This window comes from Pezoporus flaviventris, unplaced genomic scaffold, assembly GCF_033815535.1.
Source record: "Pezoporus flaviventris isolate CSIRO_AGI_PZ_B2104156 unplaced genomic scaffold, CSIRO_AGI_Pfla_v1 ptg000007l, whole genome shotgun sequence".
Lineage (NCBI taxonomy): Eukaryota > Metazoa > Chordata > Aves > Psittaciformes > Psittacidae > Pezoporus > Pezoporus flaviventris.
In genome coordinates, this window is record NW_026892555.1 from 35,058,927 (window position 1) to 35,080,688 (window position 21,762).

The 21,762-nt window shown below is 43.3% G+C and overlaps 2 protein-coding genes across 3 annotated transcripts; both read right to left on the minus strand.

Annotated features, from left to right (window-relative positions):
- Positions 1 to 154: 154 nt before the first annotated feature.
- On the minus strand, positions 155 to 18,284 carry ADHFE1 (alcohol dehydrogenase iron containing 1). Of its 2 annotated transcripts, XM_061448368.1 has the most exons (14): positions 18,214 to 18,284; positions 17,754 to 17,791; positions 15,460 to 15,503; positions 15,231 to 15,284; positions 13,847 to 14,001; positions 13,485 to 13,681; positions 13,027 to 13,104; positions 11,807 to 11,912; positions 10,411 to 10,563; positions 9,184 to 9,282; positions 7,876 to 7,954; positions 7,322 to 7,418; positions 4,053 to 4,210; positions 155 to 668 (listed from the first exon to the last, which is right to left on the minus strand). In XM_061448368.1, the coding sequence occupies exons 1-14, from the start codon at positions 18,267 to 18,269 to the stop codon at positions 585 to 587; spliced, it is 1,398 nt and encodes a 465-aa protein (XP_061304352.1). In that variant the 5' UTR covers positions 18,270 to 18,284; the 3' UTR covers positions 155 to 584. The 2 variants fall into 2 exon arrangements, with proteins under 2 accessions (XP_061304352.1, XP_061304353.1); XM_061448369.1 differs by lacking the exon at positions 4,053 to 4,210.
- Positions 18,285 to 19,716: 1,432 nt separating this feature from the next.
- On the minus strand, positions 19,717 to 21,042 carry RRS1 (ribosome biogenesis regulator 1 homolog). The gene has a single exon (XM_061448370.1). The coding sequence runs from the start codon at positions 20,921 to 20,923 to the stop codon at positions 19,844 to 19,846; it is 1,080 nt and encodes a 359-aa protein (XP_061304354.1). The 5' UTR covers positions 20,924 to 21,042; the 3' UTR covers positions 19,717 to 19,843.
- Positions 21,043 to 21,762: the final 720 nt, after the last annotated feature.

The window sequence follows — 21,762 nt, forward strand, 5'->3', positions numbered from 1 at the left end:
CAAAGCAAACTTTCAAGAAGCTTTTTCCAAACATGCATGAAGTGTGTAGGTTTTTTCTTAATCTAACAACAAAAGAGTACCCCAGTTCAACAGCCTTCTTAGCGAAGCCAGATAGTAAAAAGATGATGAAGTGGAACAGAATATAGTAAGCTGACAATTTCTGCAGGGGACTCAGCCTTCTTTATAAAAAATTACCTCAATTATTTCTTAAATAGCATGACTTCTTAAAGACAATCACGGACAATTTAAATAAAAACATGATTTGTGAAATGGTTTGGAAGATCCCTTAAAACATTTTTCCACCTCTGACTACCATTAAAGCACAAGAAAGCCTTCAGTAAAACTCCAACTTTTATGCAAGTTAATACCACTGACTACTAAGCAAGAAAAAAACTACCATCGAGCCTTTGCTTCGAAGCACCATTTAGCTGAAGATGAATTATTTGACCTTTTGGCAGTGCACGATTCAACAGAAGTCAAAGATACCTGAGTTCTTCCACTCTCTAAACAAATTCAGCCCTGTTTCTGTCAGAAATTACCTTTGTGTTAGAACAGGACATACTTTTTAGAACAAAATGTTTAAGCTAATAAAGCTTCATGGAAGCCTCGAAGAGGGCAGATAAGTCTTCTTCTGTTTGGGGACGTGGTGATAGTTTGGTCACTCTCTCCTGCAAGAGTAATGAAACACTGGATTATAGAAGGTTGCCAATAAAATGAATCAAACAGTAGCTGAACTATATGCCTTTGTACTAATGTCCTTCACAGAGAATAACAAGATTTTGCAAATACGCAATCAAGTAATTAAGGTTGAAGCATCATCAACTGTACAATACTTTCAAGAATATATTAGTTAAAATTGCCTGTAATTAACTACACAGAAGCAAGATTAGAATGCAGCTCAGTTGCAAAGTCATGTACTTCAAACAAGGGTCCTATCAGTCACAGACGTCAGTATTCTGGAGGATATTATCCTGGGAACACACTCCATTTTAAATTCATCTGCCAGAATTGGAATGAGGGAGTTCAATTTCTAGGGACCAAGCTTTTCAAAATACAACACCTCTCAAAGCCCAAGAACTGCTGTAGATGAGGAGAGTAAACAGCGCTTGCAACTCAGACTCCAAAAAAGAGACACAGCAAGGGACAGTGGTGAAACTGCTTAAGAAATAGGCTGACACCTTGGAATCAGACTACAAAACAGCTGTAGTTGGTCTTTATTTGGATGGTGATTCAACAAAATTTTCAGGTGCTGAAGTCCCCTTCACTGAGATGAAACTCAGGTATATGCTTCACTGCTCTGCTTGACAAAATAACCACAAAGGCAAGGATGGCAATTCAGAAAAGCTCCATGCTACTGAGGATGAGGAGCTGTATTCGTGTAGGTATTCAGCCACTGCAGAAATACTCAGCTGAAAGGCCTAACATTAATGTACTCATACTGGCTACTATTAGCACCTCTATGCTTTCAACAGTCAATGATTTTAACATTTATTGAAAAACTGGAGAGTTACAAGCACCTTCAGAGACACTGGAACAGGCTGCCCCTAGAAATTGTGGTGCCCCATCACTGGCAGTGTTCAAGGCCAGGGTGGACAGGGCATTGAGCAACCTGTCTAGTTGAAGATGCGCCTGCCCATGTCAGGGGTGTTGGAACTAGATGATCTTTAAGGTCCCTTCCAACCAAAACCATTCTATGACCCTATTTTGGCAAGAGGGAGTTTCTTCTGCTATAACCTATTTCAACACCTCCCTCATGGAAGAGGCAATCCCAGTAGAAGCTCTAATCCTTTTTCACCCCTTTTTTACATGTGACACAGAGGATGTCATTTGCTAGGGATCTTGCTTTGTGCACCAAGTGGGGTGATGGGGAAGGGGCTCCTCCAGTCCCCTGCCTCAGTAGGAGGCTCAGCTCAGATGCCTTCGAGAGTGGAGCACACACCGTTGGTCACCACAATGCCACTGTGCAATGCTGTGGCTGCTCCACTTCCCTTTCAACCCACAGGGTTGTGATTTGTGGACAGGCTGGATGTGGTTACACAGCCAGAGGCCACCGCTCTGTAAACTTCCCATGTGAAATAGCATGGTGAGGAAGTCAGCTGTGACATATTCACGGTTCATAATCATGATCATCATGGTTAGCGTGGCTTGTGATGAGTATGAAAAGTGCAGCTTTGTGTGCATACCTACCTACACGAGCAGCTTTGCTTGTGCAGTAGTAGCAATCAAATGATACCTCTCTCCCCATCCCTGACCAGTGCTGCTATGCACACAGATGCAGCCAAAGAAAAGGCAAAGATTCTTCTATGCAGTTTTGAGACCAAACAGAAAATTCAAACAGCACCAGAGCAAGAGAATGTTGCCCTTTTCAGCCTCACAATATGCAAAACATAACTCCTCTGTGCTCAAGTGCTCAATGAATTAATCAGGCTTGTATTCCAAAACCAGGCTTATATTCCAAAACCATGTAGATGAGGCCCTCAGTGATACTGCTTTAGTATTGGTCTTGGCAGTCCTGGGGTAATGGCTGGACTTGATCTTAAAGGACTCTTCCAACCTAGTTGATTCTGTTCTATTCTGTTAGGGCACTCTGGGCCAAATTACAGTTTTACAGCCCTTTATGGTCACATGGGGTGACAGAAGACTATCACCCTTGACAGACTATAGCATTTCCCAGCTCTGTTGACAGAAGGCTGCAAAGGGATGCCCCTCCTTCATGCCTGGGCAGAGGCACCACCAGCTCCTCTGCAGAAGCCTGTTGATACATACTGGTGCCCAGACAGCAAGGCCCCAGCTCCCTCAGTCTGACTCAGTGTTCTGGCCTAGTGCCAAAAATGAGCAGCTCCCGGCTCAGCAGAGGCTCAGCCCCATTGCAGCTGCCTCTGGGATGTCTGCAGGGGGTGGGTGGGCTAGAGAACAGCCCTTCCACAGTCTCTCATCTTCAGTCTACCCCATCTCTCCTCAAACGTGAGCACAAGGCCAGCCATCCTAGACCGTGGGACAGCATCTTCTTTGCCACACGCTCTTGTCTGTAACGAGATGTTCTATTTGCGATGACCTAATCCAACAGTTCTAAAGGAACAAAGGTCAAAAATGTCCCACAACAATTTACATGCATAGTCTATTTGATGGGCCCTCAGAGACTTTAGGTTTCTTCCTGGCCTTGCCACTATTCTGTTGTGTGTGACCCTAAATGCACCTTTGTGTCATTTTATCAGGTATGAAATGGGAATATTAATACTTACCCTTTGTTATAAGTCTCTCAGATTTATGAATGAGAAGAACCAGACATGGTAAGAGGTACTGCTGTTAAAAGTTACTAATCTTTCAGCCTACAAATTTTCACTTTCTCCATGGTCTTTATTTCCCTTGCTACTTGATGGAAGTAAACCCTAAGTAGACAGAAGAGTCCATAGTATACAAATAAAACTGCCTTTTTACAAGGAAGACACTGGATTTTGCTTTTGGAGCAATGTGTTGCTTTTTGCAGTGTCTTTGTGAGCACTGAAACAATAAAGGGTATTACAAGTTTAATCTGTATTATCCCAGGGGACCTTATTTCAAATTCTGATGGGGGTCAATGGAACAAAAAAGCCATCTGGGAAGAAAAGTGCAACTTCTCAATATGGAAAAATGTAATGCAAAGTGAGCTCCATCATTCTTACCAGATAGCACTTAGTCTGAAGGCTTTATCTAGAACCCATTCTGCATACATAATCAGCAGAGATAGTTAGGAAAAAGCAGCATCTCCTACACAGATCAAAGGTCTATGAAAAACACCCTGTTTTTAAAAACTGTGATTTCACAAAGCCAAACACCTAGCCATTCTTCCTGAATCCATGCAAAGAACAGACTGCAGCACGCACTCCATCTCATTGAAGAAACAAACCTGAACTATACAGAGAAACAAAATACAGTTGACTATCCATAATGCTCTCCATTTTAATTGTTTTCCTTTAGAAGCAGAAATAACATTTGCTTGAAAAGGAACCCTTCTGGTTTAAAAAATATGCTCCATTTTATTTGACAAGAAAAACTTTCACTTTCTCTCTTACCTGAGGCAGTGTGCCTTTGACTAAGGCAGGGATGTCTGCTTTAGAATAACCAATTGCAGCTAAGCCATCATCAACATTCAGATCAAATAGGAATTTCCGGAGCGTGTCTGCCAAAATAAGCCCTGCATCTTTGATTCTTGCAGTGCGGATGTCAGCTCCTAAAATAAGACATAGTGCCTTGACTGTGGGGTGGAGAGAGTGGAGAAAGCCTGTTCTGGACTTAATTTAATCATATTATCAGCTGAATACATATCCACATATAACAGTCACTGCCCTAAAAGCAACACTAAGTAAAACGAGGAATCAGTCTTCATTTTACAGTTGGAATAGTTTATGAAAGGTGAAATAAAGCAACATCAGGAGAAGCAGGTATCTGCTGCCAGAAAGACTAACTGCCACATGAGGTTAACTTCCTTTTCCTCTGTGCTCACAGGGAGAAGCACTTTTCAGTCTGACTAACTGCTGGGAGGAAAGAAACTAATAGCATGAGCGTCAATGGCATTTATTTTTATGGACAGTCTGCCAAGTGCTAACTTTATTTTAAGGCCTTGAGTTTGCTGACATCTAGAGGACATGGAAACTGCTGACTATTCTCTTCAATTACACGTTCAAAGATCATGTAGGCCGAGAATGACAGAAGAGGGCAGAGCAATATTCAAGGGGTTAAATAAATAATAAACTTAATGCTATTTGAATATGTGCTGACTTGTGTAGGAGAACATAGAACATAGAGGAATACCAGTATCTTTGAAATATCTACTGAACAAGTCATGAAAACATCAATATAAAATGAAAGACGGCCAATATTTCTTGCAGAATAGCTTGCTTCCCCTTCTTCAATGAACAGTCAGGATTTAAGGGTAATGAGAAAAACATGTTCAGACAGAAGACACAGGTTCCTCCTTACAATTTCTTTTCAATGTAAGCTGAGCTAAATTTGTTCTCTGCGTAACCTCAGTGAACTATGTCAGGCCCAAGTGCAATACTGAGAGATGAGTAATAGCACAACATAGTTACAGGAAAAATATTTTCCCTGATACTTACACAGTTCAGTGTAATGTTCAAAGGGAATGAACAGGAGACCAACAAGCTCATTTGAGGAGCTCAGACATACAGGTAGTAAGACTGGCTGTACTGCAGAATATAATATCTGGGATAAATTGATAAACAAGGTATGACAGTCTTGTACAAAATCTTATGCTACTGGGATTATGCCATGCAGTCTGAGTATAGCCTGGGGTTTGATGTACAGAAGTAACTGGAACATAAATCCAGTATCTTCAGAGAGTGAAGTAAAAGGGAAAGGGAGGAGGGGGGAAAAAAAGACAGCAAATGTGAAGGGCAGTTTTAAAATATTGCTGTAGTTTTAGCACTTTCTTTTTGCTCAACCTAAAAGATACATCAGTCTTTGATTGCACTTAGAAAATTTTTGGCCACACACACATATTTCAAGAATCCACCTAGGGAGATATTAAGCTTTTTTTCTGGCTGTACCCAATTTCACAGCTGTACATACACACAACATAACTATTTAGTAATTTGCTTCTCATCATTAAACATCTTCTTAGGCATCACATTTGGCAACATGACAGATTTGAATTAGCCACTGTAGTCAGTTGGACTCTGGACTGGAATCAGAAGTAAACACCCTAGGTGGGAATTAACAAATTATTTCCATGTGACACGTTTTAGCACAGCAAGGCAGACAGTAACATAGCTAAAATTTCTATTGAGAAAATGAACACATCTTTTAGAGACAGGATTTATGGCCGCAGTTCATACCACAAAACCTACAGGAACTGCTTTGCAACCACTTCTTTTAAAAATCAAGGAGCCAGAGTTCAAATTCTCAGATACACTGTGCTGCCCAGTTATGCAGAAACATTTTTAGTCAACTCTGAGCTGTGTGTTATTGCTGTAAGAACACCAACATTCTGTAACTTAGTATATGATTCTGACTACTTTTGTGTTTTGGTTTTGGCCGTAGGTAGGACTGCATACTTTGGAGGAAGGCTGAGCCACATATCAGCCAACATTTACAAAATAAAGTTTTCCCCTGTTCTAGTTTTTCTGACCATGTTGTTTTACATCCGCTTTAAAATATTGTGATATTTTCATTGTCTATATAAAAGTCACACTCCTTTGTGAAATCCAGAATTCTTTTGGATTACTTACTTACACAAGGAAGCCAGTCCTACATGTGACTGAGTAGCAGTGACTTGCATACCGAAAGCTGACCATACAAGGAACTGAACACAAATTTTCCAAACACAAGGGAAGTTGCCTTAACCACTTTCCCTCTGCTTTTTTCACTGCTGCACATGTGGCTCTGATGGCTCATTAGTGAGCCTGGGTATTAGCAGCAATTTAGCTACAACACAGAATCTGTTGCAGACAAAAAAACCTGACCTTAGATACAAACAAATTAGCCCATGGCAGACCCATGCTGTCACAGCTAGACTGCTAACAGCTCCAAGAGTACCTCACTGAAAGCTAGTTTAGTACACACAGTCACACTGGAGGTGCAATGAAGAGGTACCATTTCTCTAGAACACCTTCTGGTGATGGGTTGCACAGATAAGAAACCACTGTATGAAAAGGTAACCTTTAAATGAACTGTCAGCTTGCAGTATTTACTTTTCTAAGAAGCAGAAAAGGCCACTTTGTTCATTAACTCACTTCTCAGCCATCACAGAACACCTACTCCATGCTTTGCCTTGACACTGGCCGCTGAAAAATTCCAACATCTACAAACAAGCTAAGGCCTACATTAGGAAGATGGAAACACACAGCTGTGTGCTACAGAAAAAGATCAGAAGCAATTCAAAACATCACTGTCCTAATTCATTGCCACAGCAGGGAATTTGTTAGGCAAAGTGCTTCCTTTTAGCTAACAGATGCACCTAAGTACTTGTTTGTTTGATGGTCTCTAAGATAACTACTTTCCATTAAGCACCAAGACAGATGCCAATCACAGCTACTCTCCCCTGATTAGTAACAGATCTACAGTTAATTTCAACCTTTCTGTCTTCTAGCAAAGAAGCACGTTTCTCCAGCTTTCTTCTCTAAGTACATCATCCAACATCCACGTTTAGCATCATTCTACCTAAGTTTGCATTATGTGTAACTCAGACTCCAGAATCCTGTTTTTAAACTTAAAACCCCTGCAACAACCAACTACAATTGCTTGTACACATTTCTTTTTTCCTCCCCAAAAGACATTTTGGAAAGAATTCCATTTGTATAAGTTGTACCCATAGAGATTCTACCTAGTATCTCTGCAGCTTCCAAGTGCCGCTCAGGATGCATCTGTGCCGTGAAAGCAAACACTGCTGGGGATGTCAGCACCACAGAAAGGCCATGTGGCTGGGAGGGGAAAAAGAGAAAGAACAAAATCACATCAACAGGACACTTATTTTCAACTTCAATACGCTTTAATGCTCTTTCATAGAATCATAGAATGGTTAGAGTTGGAAAGGACATTAAAGATCATCTAGTTCCAACCCCTCTGCTATGGGCAGGGACACCTTCAACTAGATCAAGCTGCTCAAAGCCCCATTCAACCTGGCCTTGAACACTGCCAGGGATGGGGCAGCCACAACTACTCAAAGGAACCTGTTCCAGTGTCTCACTACCTCACAGTAAAGAATTTCCTTGTCATGTCTAAGCTAAATCTACCCTCTTTCAGTTTAAAACCATCCCCTCTTGTCCTGTCACATGCCCTTTTAAAAAGTCCCACTCCATTAATTTGATATAATAAAGAATTGAAATTATACTATAATTTATGTATACAATACAAAAACAAAAATAAACCAAGTTTTACCACTAAAGAGTGATCCACATTATAATCCTTTGGTTTGTAAGTTTTCACCAAGCCAGAAATAGGGTAAGACATTCCATGGCTGGAACAGAGTAGAGAGAAAGTGGTTAGGGCAGCTCTCCTGGTATTTGGAAAATCTGTGTTCATTCCCTTGTGTGGTCAGCCTTTGGTATGCAAATCTCTTCAGTACAGATCATAGAATCACAGAATCATAGAATGATTTAGGTTGGAAAGATCTTAAGATCATCTAGTTCCAATTCCCCTGATATAAGCAGGGACACTTCGCACTAAACCATGTCACCCAAGGCTCTGTCCAATCTGACCTTGAACACTGCCAGGGATGGAGCATTCACAGCTTCCTTGGGCAACCCATTCCAGCGCCTCACCGCCTTCACAGTAAAGAACTTCTTCCTTATATCTAACCTGAACTTCCCCTGTTCAAGTTTAAACCCATCACCCTTTGTCCTATCACTACAGCCCCCGATGAAGAGTCCCAATACTCAATCTGTATGGATATTAAGTACAGATGACTCACCTCCTGCACCTTAGAGACCTACTTGTAAAAAGTAGTACCTCCTTACTTTGCATGTGCAAAGTTATATTACTCCATTGACTGCACTGGAAACTGGAAACTTTAGTTCAGTTACTAAAGTAATAGAGATATGCCCAAAATAGCATAATCTGCAATCTTACATGATCACATTGCCTAAGAAAAATAAACATGAATTTTGAAGTATCATTAAAGAGTGTATTTTTTCAAACAAAAGGCATGAAAGAAGGCCTCCAAAGAGAATGACTGCTAATAAATTCTCCACACAATTCAGGCTTAGGCTTTGCTCCTTTGAGATTTTCACCTGTATGAAACTACATTGCCTTGCAATATTAATTGCAGCTCATTTTAGCCTGCCATTTGCCTACCCCATAGACAAACTTAAAGACAATTGCACCAGTTCAGGAATTACCTCACTGCTGTCCCACTGCAAAATATCTCATATGAAATCCAACATTTTACATGCCACTGATTTTTCTTTTCCCTATGTTTTTTACTGACAAGGAAGGTAAAGAAGGCCATGTTTTGTAGCTTCCACATGTTTGGATTTGAGTATCAGAAGCCAGAATACACAATCTTTATATGCACAAATGCCAAGGGCCCATCAGTTTCTCACAGCACAGGACTCCCCCTGCATCACAGGCCAGGCTACAATGTCTTACTGTATATTCAGCAACAAAAGCAGCAATGTGATTGACAATCTGAAGCAAACACTAGCTAGAAGCTGACTTTGGATGGGGTTAATATTTTTCCATACTCACCAGAGATGAACACCAGCATTGCCAAAGCCAATACCAGCAAAAGCACTTGCTAGGTGCATGTTGGCTCTTGCTTCACGATCCTCAGGATTTCTGATGGCTCTGTGCACCATGGAGACAATGGTACCAGTGAATTCACAAACAGATTGGTAATTCAGGATGGAAAAGCCAGAGAGGGCTTCTTTACGGACAGATATACAAAAACTTTTAAGATAACCTGAGATAAAAATGCTGGAAATAGTATCAGGTCACAGTTCAGCCAGAGAACTGCTTCTGAATCGATACTTAGATCAAACTGGTTCACTGAAGGGCACGTTTCCTTTCATTTTTTTCCCAAACAGGAGTAAAGAGAGTGAATTTAGCCATATTCACCTCAGCAGTTTAGCAATTCTGCTTAGGAGCATTGGCAATCCTCTGTACCACTCCAAGATCCCTCCAGCTTTTTCACCATCTCATTAGGTGGTGGTCTGGACCTCACCATCTGTGTGGAAAGAGCTCCTTGCCTTCCTATGCATCAGACTGCTTGTATAGTTTGACAAGATGAAGAAAAAGTCTCATGAATAGGTTCCACAAGGACAACAAACAATTACTTTGACTCGCCAGGTACTGTACTTAAAAAATATGAAATCTCACACTGATCTTTAATAGAAGCGCACACGGGATACAAAAACTGTACACAGGCTGAATATATTCTTTTAGGGATCAAACTGAAGTTTGGTTCCTACCAAACTGATCCCATTTAAGTAAAAATGTAAATTGAAGATCTCCTAAATATGAGCTAGTTTTCAGTAAATGCGTAATTCTGCACTTTCCTAAGTGCACATCTTTCCCTTCTTGGTGGATGTATAAGTATCTTAATTTACACTGAAGGTCACAGAAATCACAGTATTTCATTCACTTTGTCATATATTCCCCTTATACTGTCATTGAAAACGGATCCTTGACAAAAATACATGAATGTTGCTCCCATACTAAATGAGCAGCTTGAAATACCTTCAACTAAGGATTTAGGAAACAGATCCACAGAGCATTAAAAATCTGTCTCTTCAAGACAACCTAGTAACCCTGATTTTACTTTTGAAACTTTTTGCTTTATTTAAGAGAAATCTAGGGTAGAAAATGAAGGTTTAATGTTGTAGTTCACCTTATTTTAGCCTAAAGTTTACATTCTAAGCATCCCTTTTTGGACACTGAACATACTGTGAGGGAGGTAGCTGTTAAATGTGTTACCTTTTCAAATACTTAGCCACAATGCGCAGAGCATGGAGAGCCCAGACGTCACTGATGGGGTTGCTGCCTTGGTAAGCTGGCCGGTTAACTGGATTTGAAGGGCAGGGACTGCGCATGTTGTAAGGAAGAGCCGTGTACGATTCTAGAGCGTGGCTAAAAGGAAGATTGAAACATGAATTATATAAGTGGGAGAGCTCCTTTTTACTCCCCTGCTGTCCTTTGAATGCAGGTTCTTCTCATTTATTTCTGGTGTTCTGGTGTTTTAACAGTTGCCAAAAATAGAAATACAATCTCATAGACCACTGGGAGATTACTGGGCACCTCCAGAGCACTTCACTCTCCACACAGAAGACAATCCAAACACCATCACAATCTATCAGGTCACACCATGCTTAAATTTAGGCTGCATGAACTGGCATCTTGGCGTGTAATGCTTTTCACCAAAGAGCTCTGTACATCTGCAATGGATGTGCTTCCTCTCTGTTGGACAGGGACCATAAGAGACTTTAGCACTGGAAGCTAAACTTGTAAACTACCTTTCTTTCAGAGGTATAGACTGTTAAAAAATTAGAAGTATGATATTTAAGCTGAATGAAACTGCCAACAGTCTCATCTCCCAGAGACTCATGAATCTGACCACATAAAAAAGGGGCACTGCCTATATAGCCACATTCAGATGTACAGAACTACAGCCAAACCATTTTCACACATGAACAAAGGCCTCAATTCCATTAAAGACACTGCAGTTCAGGATACTTCACCCAGCCTGAGAAACCAGTTTCATTATACGTCTTTTACTTCAATATAAACAGCATCCAGAGCACAGTAAGCTCTGCCCCTCTGAACAGAAACTTCCATGCATTTTGTGCAGTTAAAAGCTGTAGGTTTAGGGTGAAGAAAATTTTGTGCCAAGTGAATAGCAAATTCTGAGACAGGTTTGAAAATGGTCTTAAATGGGCTAAGACCTGCCAACATCCCACAAGTCATCAGAAATTTTTGTTGACACATTGTGGCTTTTATCAGAAAATCCTTGTTCTCTGCTCCCTGCTATGTCTATGAGACATGCTAAACGCTGCCGCAATTGTGATTAGTCATTTACATGACCTCTTAAAAAGGGATGCTTGGACTCTTTCCGGACAACAACCATCCTGGAAGCAAATGGCTTCTCCAATGCACTGCAAACATACTAAAATTTCTGCAAATGAGTGATTTCTTCCTATACATTCTGAGGGAGGTCGTGAAATTAAATAAAAGCATAACAGAGACTACTTTCACAAGAGCAGGAAAGGAAGAAAAAAGATCATCCTTTTCGGTGCCTTGTATTTTTTCTGCAATCATCACAGTAAAAAACCAAAATTGTTAGAAATTCAAGTAGCAGCCTCTATAGAGAACTCACCAAAGCACATCAAAGCCACTGTTGGCCACTATTCGCTCAGGCATAGAGAGTGTGTGTAAAGGATCAATGATGCCTAATGCTGGCTTAATGGCTCTTGAAGCAATACCTGCAATATGTAAGTAAGAAAAAGGAGTTAAAGATTTTTTGCAACAGAATAGGAAAGGCAAACTTAATGTTCAAAACTTAACAATAATGAGGGGAAATGATTTGAAACTATGAAGATAAAAGAAAAGAGGAAGAAGGGACACTGAGGAGTACCTATGAATGTAAGTCTTACCAATGATTAAGTCCTTGTGAGAGTTAGATGACTTGAGACTTTTGCCTGAAGTGAATTACACCAGAATGCTCTCTCTCCATTTTTAACCCTTCCTGAACACCCTGTGCTTTCAAAATGTCTGTGCTGAACAGCATCTGCAACAATATTCTTAGATTTGTATCTTCTGCGAACAGTCAGATGGCAAGACTGGTTTGTGTTTACAATCAATTGCCATTGTTCAGTACTCATAATAACTGTGCCTTTATATTTTTGTTATGGGGGCACAGAGGTAGCTTTGAGAGAGACATACAGACAGACTGACTACATACAGACTAGGAAACTTAGCTATGGGCAGAACTCCTTAGCACACCCATTTGGGTCCCATGTACTGTAGACTGTGCAGCATATAAAATCCACATGTTAGAGTAAAACCTCAAAACAGGTATGAAGCTTAAGATGACATTTTAGCCTTAATTTTTATTTGCCAGGGATGAAAAGGCCAAAGGAAGACAGTGCCCAGCACTTGCAGAGCATCTCAGGCCTGAGGTTTCAAAAGTCAGGAAAAAGAACATTTGGTTGCAATTATACAACAAAGAAGTAGAAGTCTTAAAAGCAGAAAGAAAAATACAGAGGAAATAAGGAACAGTTGGTTGACCCTGGATGTAAGTAAAATTTCCTTTGCAATTAAAATTTTCTGCCATTTAAGGACTTGAAAGATCTTAGTTTCCTGTTTTGCCTTCAAACTATAATCCACTATATTAAATAGGTATTTCATTATGTCACTATGCCATAAATTTAATTCAAAGAGGAAACCTTTAAGCTCTTCAAATTTGCCTGTGGCAGTTCAATCAAACAGAATGACATCTGGAATGACATGCAGTATCCCTTTATTTTAAGGAAGAGAAATAATGAAGACATTGGAAAAGTCATTGTCTTGAACTGCAGACAAAAAACCAAACCTCACCGGTTTTTACTTTTAGTTCTTTGAAGTCAAAAATGGCAACACCAGTGGTTTCACTTCCAGTTCCAGATGTTGTGGGAACTTAAAAAGAAGAATGGGGATAACAACAAATAATAAATAATACATAATATTGCAAAATAAATAAATAAAACCACAATAGCAATGCCACCAAAAATACAGGACCCAGGAAATTGTGGTGGTATCCCTGATCAGAAGCCAACAAGTCAAAGAGAAACTTTAATCTCTTTTCTGAGTAAAAGAAGTCAAATTTGGCTAAACTAGACAAACTAATGACAAAACCTGTAATTTATTTTCAGTGAAGTAAGTAAATAGCAAAATTGCTGCTGAATACAACTAGAGGAGCAGTAAGCTGAAAGGAAGCTGAAATAGTCATGGTAAGCTGATTTCAGCAAAAATATCATAGAGAGTATAGAATGAGTCCCCTTCTCCTCCTCCTTTACCTGCAATAAGTGGCTTGAGGGGCACAGTGACTGGCTTCCCTTTCCCAATAGGAGCATTGACATAATCCAAGAAGTCTGACATAGGGCTGGACGAATAGAGGTTGGCAGCTTTACAGGTGTCCATTACAGACCCACCTCCAACAGCAACATAAGCATCAAACTCTCCCTTTTTAGCAAACGTAATGGCATCCAGGAAACTTGGAAAACAAGAAAAGCTTCCAATTAGTCAGAAGAAAAACAACACATAGAGAAACTAACTATTAAGACCAGCATACAGGTCACAAGGGAGTTTTTAAGCAGCTGCATGGCATGCTATAAAAGCCAAGGTGCTAGCTGGAGAAGCATGTTATCAGAAGTAGTACCTTTGGTCTGTTGGCTCCACCCGGACATTATCATACATCTGAAACTTTATACCGTATTTTGTCAAGGAATTCAATACTGCATTTACAGGAGGGAGTTGGGAGAGGTTTTTATCTGTCATCAAACAAACTCTTTTAGCACCAAGATTCTGCAGGTCCTACAATAACAATGAAATTAAAAAAAAGCAAAAAACTGGTATAAAATCATGAATTAAACTATTTAAATACTAATCCAAATCAACTGCAATAATTTAAAAATAATACAAAACCCAATCTAAAAATAGTTGGTTATACTTGTAAAATTTTTGAAACAGTATCAGCTAAAGAAAAAGAGGATTAACCCCATACATAGAGGATGCAGAAAACAGCATAAAGAATAAAGGTACCCAACTTATATAGGTGAAGTCTTATGATAGAAAAAAACTAATGATAAAGATGTTGAATAAGTGAAAACCACAAGGAGCCACTTAAGACTACAGTAAAATGTGAAATATTTTCTTGAAGTATTTTTTTCCTACACAATTTGTGTGACATAAAAAGCTTTGTACACAGGTTAGGTCTCCCCTAACTGCCTACCAAAGCACAGCATTAAAATCTTCAAAATTTAAGATTGAATATTAATTTACTGAGGAAAAATCAAAATAAGGTAGGAAAAAGAAGAAAAATACTACTACACACTAACCGTTGCTAAATTAATTGTCACAATAGCTACTGAATACATGCAATTCTAAATAATCCTAATGTTGTTTAAAGACAGAAGTTCTGTCTAACTTCACTTACTATCTATTAATTTACTTTACAAATTTGCAAAGAAAAGAGAACTGTTAATGCCATAAATGCCAAGAAGAGAGGAAAAAGTGACAAATGAAGAATCCCAGTGACAAAGGCAAACTGGAACAATGTACTCAGGTGAATCATCTCCCACTGCTGAAACAAAAACTATACATTTTCACAGTGCAAACTTAGAATATCCAGCTAATTTAATGGAAAGTCTCTGATTCATTTTAATGAGCACTAGAAGAGACAGAAGTGTTCTTGAGAAAATCCTGGTGAGTCACCAGTATTCAAAGCTTTTTGCATTAAATTCCCTGTCAGAGAAAAATATTCTTGTATAATCCTGGTAAATCATCAACGATCTCATTATCCACAAAGCTGCATTTCCTGTGCTCACTTTTACCACAGCAACATCGATGTAAAATGCTTCTGTTCTGTAAAGAGTATTTTCCAACCTTTTTTACACTTACATATGTTACTACACTGACTGCAAAGCAGTAGAGATTCAGACACACCATATATAAGTTTTCCCTTATAAAATGGATTTTTAGCATGAGCAGCCCTTTAGAAAATAACTCTTCACCAGTAACAGACATACACTATGAGAGCTTACCATGCCAATCTCTTTAGTAACTCCTTCTCCATATCGGATGTTTGAAATGGCCATCTACCAAAAAAAAGAAAAAAAAAAAGTATTTTTTCTGTAAAAATTGAGAAATGCATCTAGTCCCAAGCAGTCAAAGGGAAATATAAATATTTACCAACATAAACATTTTTTGAATGACATATTTGTAAGTATAAAAGATACTTTTAAATCAAACATATTTTATTATTCAATCTACCTCAAATGCATAGTCTGTATTTCCCAGGGTAGGCCGTTCAGGGACTAGAATGGAAATGAAACAGTAAAATTAGAGAACAAAAAGTGATTTTAATCTGTATCTCAATACTAGACTGACAGATTCCTTTGCTTTTAAAATCACTAATACATTTGCGCAGGTCATCTTGGCTTGTCTGGGTAACAGATACCCGTTTCAACCCTTGTTGTTTGTGAGATTAAATGATCCAAGTACTTGATTTGATTCATATAAGTCAAACCAAGTGTGTTTTTTTCCTTCTGTCAAGAGTTAATTCTTCTCTGTAAAACCTGAGTAACTCAGCACGAAGTCTGTATGAGAATTTGCTGTCTGCAAAGACCAAAGCAGCACATACCAAATAGCACTGATTATCTTCAGAGCATACAGGCTGCTACATACAGGTTGAGAGGAGTTACAAATGTGTAGGGGCTACGTGATAACCTTCAGAACAACTTTTAAGACAAATCCATGAGACATCCTCCATATGCATATGGACAGAGAACATCTTTTGTACACGTAAGAGTGATACTAACAGGTCTTTACACTTCCTTTTACTTCTGCCTAGTCGTGAACTTGCAGCTGAAACTGAATTGCTTGCTTGAAAATTAAGAAACTCCATGCATTGCTCATAATAAACAGGGTTTTAAAAGGGGCAGTGGGTCACTATCAACTTCATTCAGTGGAAGAGAGAAGATATTTATAAGGATAGTATTTCAGTCACATCCCCTCTCTGCCATGTCATTCTTGCATGAATCACCACAACTCTCAATTTCTTACATATCCTGATTTTGCCCCAAAATGGAACAAACTACATGAACTGAAACAACCCATTCTTCTCCAAGAAAAGATCAGAAGAGGCATTCTGCTCAAGTCATGCCTTCTGTCTGCTATATTAATTGAAAATATGCAATTTGGATTCAGATAGAATGAGTGAAGCCATGATAATGAGTCTTACTGACACGCTGTCGTGCACTGAAGCACTGACCCACAACAGTAACAGATAGATGTATTAAAATCCTTTATGTGCTTTCTATTCAAGCTCAGGCCAGCTGCTATCAGCTCTTTCATTGCTGTCTCTTGCCAGGCTGTACATGTTTGACCTCTCCTGCAGTTTGAGTTCGCTGTACTCTCAAGTCATTAGTTTGACAGGCTCAGAATATGTCAAAGCCATTTACTCTCTTGCTTTCTAATAATACAATAGATGCCCTGCTGTTATATTCTTGAGCCAAACTTAACTTTCAGGAAGAATTCTACTTAGTTGAAAATTCCACTATTTGCTTGAACACTGGCAAGAAACAAAACAAACATTTTTTGTCCGCTACAGCCATAGTTAAATCAGTTCCCACTATTTAGAGACTTACTGAACTGATACCATCTTGCTACATTATAGACTCAACTGCTGCCTAAAACTTTCAGAGAGGGTTTTTAATGAAGACTTCTATTTAGCAAGGGCTTAGCTTGAATTGACTGAGTAGGTCATCAAGCAGACAAGCAGAAGAATGAGATTTCTCACCTGTGCTATTGTTTTGCTGTATGATGGTCTTGAGCAAAACAAATACCTGAACGTATATATGACTTTTCCATATGTAAAATGGTAATGGTAATTCTTTAAAGAGTATCTTAAGTAAAGCAGGCGAAACCAAGCCACTCAGAATTACACACTGCTGAAATTACAGCCTGAAACACTAATTCTTATTGGATCTGGATATTGATCAGCACACGGATAGCTATTCCCATAGCCTCCCTGCAGTCACTGCAAACAGAAATTCCTTCCAGGATGACACGGCACAGCCCTCCTGTTCTTACTCCACAACCCTGGCCTATGTGAGCTGCATTCTCAGGGCTAGTTGTATGAAACCCCTAACCTACACTCCCCAAGCCAAAGCAGACCTTTGTGAACAGGTCCTTCTTACCCATATCACTTCCTGTTTCTTTCCTAATGTAACAAATGCGCATTGTTCCCCTCAAAAGAAGATCTTGAGATGGCCGTGGTGATGACAGCAATAGTACCAGCCAGAGGAGATTTCTGACCAACTTGCCTCATAGTAAAGGCGGGGAGGGACAGGATGCATTGGTTGTGGTTTATGTGGAAACAGTAAATCTCTCCGACAATAACCACTATAATTGTACAGCTGGAAAATATCAGAGTGCGTACCTTATCCTATAAATAGTTCTCTTTCCTACCTGCTACCTGCACCATCTGCCCAGGTTACACTGGTATGTTTGGCTCTACAGGACCATGGTCTCCTACAGATTTGGAGACGCAAATCAAGTCTTACCTTGGGAATAAGTGTGGGAATGGCTCGGGCACCGACATCTAGGTAAAAGAAAATGGCAGGGTTAAACGGGAAAACTAAAGCAGAAACACAAATCTGTCCTTGCCAAGTGTCCTATGTGCACCCGCCCTTCATGCCCAGCCCCAGAGAGGCCTGCCTGCACAGCCCGCCGCTGTGAGGAGGCCTGGGCCGCCGCGGGGAGCGGCAGCCCGCCGCTGGGATCCCACCGGCAGGAGAGCACGCGTAGACCCTGGTAGCTGGCCCATGGGGTACTCATGTGAGGCGGGAGGTCAGCGCTAGGCTAGGCATTGGGAGACCCCCGCGGCTGCCGCCAGACCTCACCCCCCGCCCCACTGCCGGCCCCTGTCCATAAAGGGAGGGAACCCAGCGGGCGGCTCCGCCGGGCTCCGGCTCCAGCCCCGCTGAAGCGGTGGCTCCCATGGCCCGGCCCGGCAGCACTCACGCGGCCTGTTGCAGCTGCCGCAGGAGGCGGACTGCCCGGTCCCTCCCGGCTGCCATAGCCGCTGCTCTGGGGGCAGCGAGTCGGGGCCGAACCATCAGCAGCGCCTCCTCTCGGGGCTGGCGGCGGGGCAGCGCTGGCTCCCGCCCGCTCCCCGACCCCGGTGTCAGTCACACGGGGACCAAACCCCTGCTGCATCGAGAGCTTCCTCGCTCAGCTCCCGCAGCCAGCGCTCCTGAGGTAACAGAGGGTCACCCAACTGCAAACGCAACCCACACCTGTTCTAAGGACGCACCCGCCGTGCTCTACGGAAAGAATCAGAGGTCTGGAATATATCTCAAAACAACTTTTCCCACTTGTCCAAACACTTTTGCTCCTGCGCTGCCTATCTGCTTATGCTGAAGGCTTGGTATCAGTGGGTTGTGCCCACAAGACCATTTGTGCCACCAGGAAGTCCGAAGCAGCCTGTAGTGGTGCAGTTTGCTCTGCACAGTGGTGAGGCACGTTTAAGTGGCAAGGAACAACACATCCTAAGCAAAGCCCATAGGTTGAGCACTATAGTCAGTCCATCAGACACCCAAATCCCTTCAGCTCCAAGGTGTATGTACCCCTTCTGCCCTCAGCAACTGCCTTATAGAGGTTTTGCTTTCTGCACATGCTGCCATCCCACTGAACTGAAACAGTGTAAGACAACAGAACTGGAGTCACCTTTTTCAAAAACTCTTTTGCAGCGAAATATTATAACAGTAACCACTCATGAGTTTACTACTTTCAAGTTTGAGAACTTAATTTACTTCAGATTGCTGGAACTTGTTTTACTTCCGCTATTACCAAGAATGGCCCCAGGGAACAACATCGGTCCTGTAGGTAAGCTACACTTTGGGGCAGCAAACTGTGTATTCTTTTATTTCACATGTACAGGAGACACTACAAAGTCAAAAACAATAATAAGCAGAAGTCTGAGATAACTTCTGGTCTCAAACTGCTTAGTAAAGAAAAACACTGAAACGATTTCCATGAAATGACATATTACTATTAATACAAGGAGAAACTCATGTTTTAACTGCTGTTAATATAAATTTCTATTTCAATGGTTGGTCACCAACTTTGTTGTTATTTTTTCTTTTACTCAACAGAACTCTCTAGGAAATCTGTACTATTTCTTAGGCCCTGCAGTAAGGCTTACAGTAAGTTTTCACATTCCTTCTCTAACTGAGCCCGTTACAGAGCTGAGCAGCAACAGTTGGTTTACAGAGCAAGAGCTCCACCATGAGGCCACTTGCCCTGAGCAGAGCACAGCTCTGCTTAACTTCAGCCCTCCCTGGGAGTCCTGTAGCCACGGCCAGCCGTGAAGTATTACCTGATAACACTGCCTGACTGTCCCAAAGAAACACCCTGCCTGGAGGGACCCGGGGCTCCTGACACCCTCGACGCACCACCAGTTTCCCCTGGATAGAGAACACAGCCCTCCTCGGCTGCCAGCTAAAAGCCACACGCAGAACATGATAAGAAAGGCCGGACCATGTTTATTGACAAATAGGTGTGGGAATAGAGCACGAGGCAGGAGGCTGGCAGTGACAGTCCCTTCCCACGCCTCAGCAGGCGCCTCTAGCCCCGTGCTCCATGTAGTCCCTCATGCTTTCTTTCTCTTGCTGCCACCAGTGCTGCCGCCCCTAGGCCGCTGCTGCTGTCGCCGGGCCGCACTCTTCTTGCTGCTGCGCCCAGTCCGCTGCTGCCGGCGGCCGCGCTTCCCTCGCTGCGACTGCTTCTTGCCCTTGGCGGCGGCCGCCTCGGCTTCCTCCTGGCGGAGCTGCTTGTTGACAGCACGGGTGATGTCGAGGACAGGCTTCTTGCTGCCCATGTCCTTCAGTAGCTCCAGCTGCCGGCTGCGCTCCGCCGCCAGGTTGCCCAGCAGCGGCTCGAAGCGGCGCTTCCTGCCGCCGCTACGGGATGGCGGCTCTGCCGGCTCCTTGGGCAGCCGTGGCTGGAAGCGGCCGAGCGACGCCGTGGAGACGCGGGCGACCCGGGCGACGTGGCTCAGCTCCTCCTTGCTCTGGTGGCCGGTGGGGTGGAGGGGCGCGGCGGGGACGGCAGCCCCGGCCCGGTGGGCCCGGGCCAGGTTGCGCAGTCGGTTCAGCTCATTACGCGCCACCCGCTCCCGCTTCTCCCGCCGCAGCCGGGCGAACTGGTCCTCCTCCGGGTCGGCGCCCGCCGGCACCTCCGCCAGCCAGGCGCGGGCCGGGTCGCCGCCTGCCCGCTGGTACCCCCAGCGCCGTCGCCACTCCTTGGCCTGCTCGTCCCACACCAGCGAAGTCCGCTTGCGCCGCCGGATGCCCTTCAGCCGCGCGAATTGCTCCCACCTCGTCGGCGGCTTCGGTCGCGGCGGCGGCTTCTCCCGCGGCAGGCGGAAGGTCGGCTCGGGCAGCCGCGCCACCAGCGGTCCGCCCGCCCCGCCGGCGCGCTCGGCCGGCAGCTCCCACAGCTGGGCCACCAGCAGCTGCGTGTTGTCGCGGGCCAGCGCCAGCAGCTGCTCCTCCCGCTGCGGGCCGGCCCCGCGCAGCCCCGCCGCCGGCGGCGGGTTGCGGTCCAGCGCCAGCAGGTTGCCCAGGTCGAACTCCAGTTCCAGCTCCTTCTCCACTACCACGCTGCGCCGCTTCTCCGCTTCCTGCTCCTCGGCGGCAGCCAGCACCTCCTCCACTCGCACGGCCGCCATGGCGGCGGTCGGGCCGGGCCGCGCGGCTCCCACACGTGCGAGCTACTCCCACCGGGAGACCCCGGAACTGCAGGGAAACCCTTCCCGGTCACCGCGCCGGAAAGCGCGCCGCCGCGCCTGGAATGGCGGTGTCCGGCGGGAGGGCTCGGTGCAATGCCTGCCGGGAAATGTAGTCCCCTCAGCGCCGGGGGCTATGGGGTTGAAGAGGACGCGTGTGGGAGCTGTTACTTGCAATAGGCTCTCTCTGGGCCTTCCCCGAGGTTTTCCATGGGTTTGGTTTTTTTTTTTTTTGGTGGCGTGTCGTTATGTGAGACAGTCACTGGTGTAGGACAATGCCTGCAAGCGCTAGTGGCCGGGTCAAAATTGCAGTGCTGGAGGGCAGGTCCCCATAGAGCGAGGCAGGTGGTGTGGGTGAGCCCGCTCGCAGCGGAGGGAGAGGGCAGACAGGGATAGGGACCAGTGAGGTGACAGTGCCAGCATTCCCGGGTCAGCCGGGTCAGAGATACTGCCCTTCTATTAATAAACAGCCTGGCTCTGGGAGAATATACAGAGGGTCCTACCCAGTGATCTGGTTTATATGGCCATGACATTCTGAGCTGATTCTGAGAAAAAACACATGCACCGTGGCCTTGAATGCCATCCCTGGAATGGTGCATCCACCACCTCTGTGAGAAACCTGTGCCAGGATTTTGCCACCCTCATTGTAAAGAACTTTTTCCTCACGTCCAGCCTGAATCTCCCCTCTTTCAGTTTAAAGCTATCATGCCTCATCCTGTTGCTACAGGCCCTGCTGAAGCATCTCTCCCCAACTTTCTTGTAGGCCCCTGTTAAGAGCTGAA

What these genes read in the sequence shown, in the direction of transcription:
- RRS1 (XM_061448370.1), bottom strand. Translation starts at nt 20,923, where the DNA reads ATGGCGGCCGTGCGAGTGGAGGAGGTGCTGGCTGCCGCCGAGGAGCAG.
- ADHFE1 (XM_061448368.1), bottom strand. Translation starts at nt 18,269, where the DNA reads ATGGCAGCCGGGAGGGACCGGGCAGTCCGCCTCCTGCGGCAGCTGCAA. An exon ending in AGTGGCTTTGATGTGCTTTG is followed by an intron (nt 10,564 to 11,806) that starts GTGAGTTCTCTA and finishes TCTTCCTTTTAG; the next exon opens with CCACGCTCTAGAATCGTACA. An exon ending in ATGTGGATCACTCTTTAGTG is followed by an intron (nt 7,419 to 7,875) that starts GTAAAACTTGGT and finishes TTCCCCTCCCAG; the next exon opens with CCACATGGCCTTTCTGTGGT.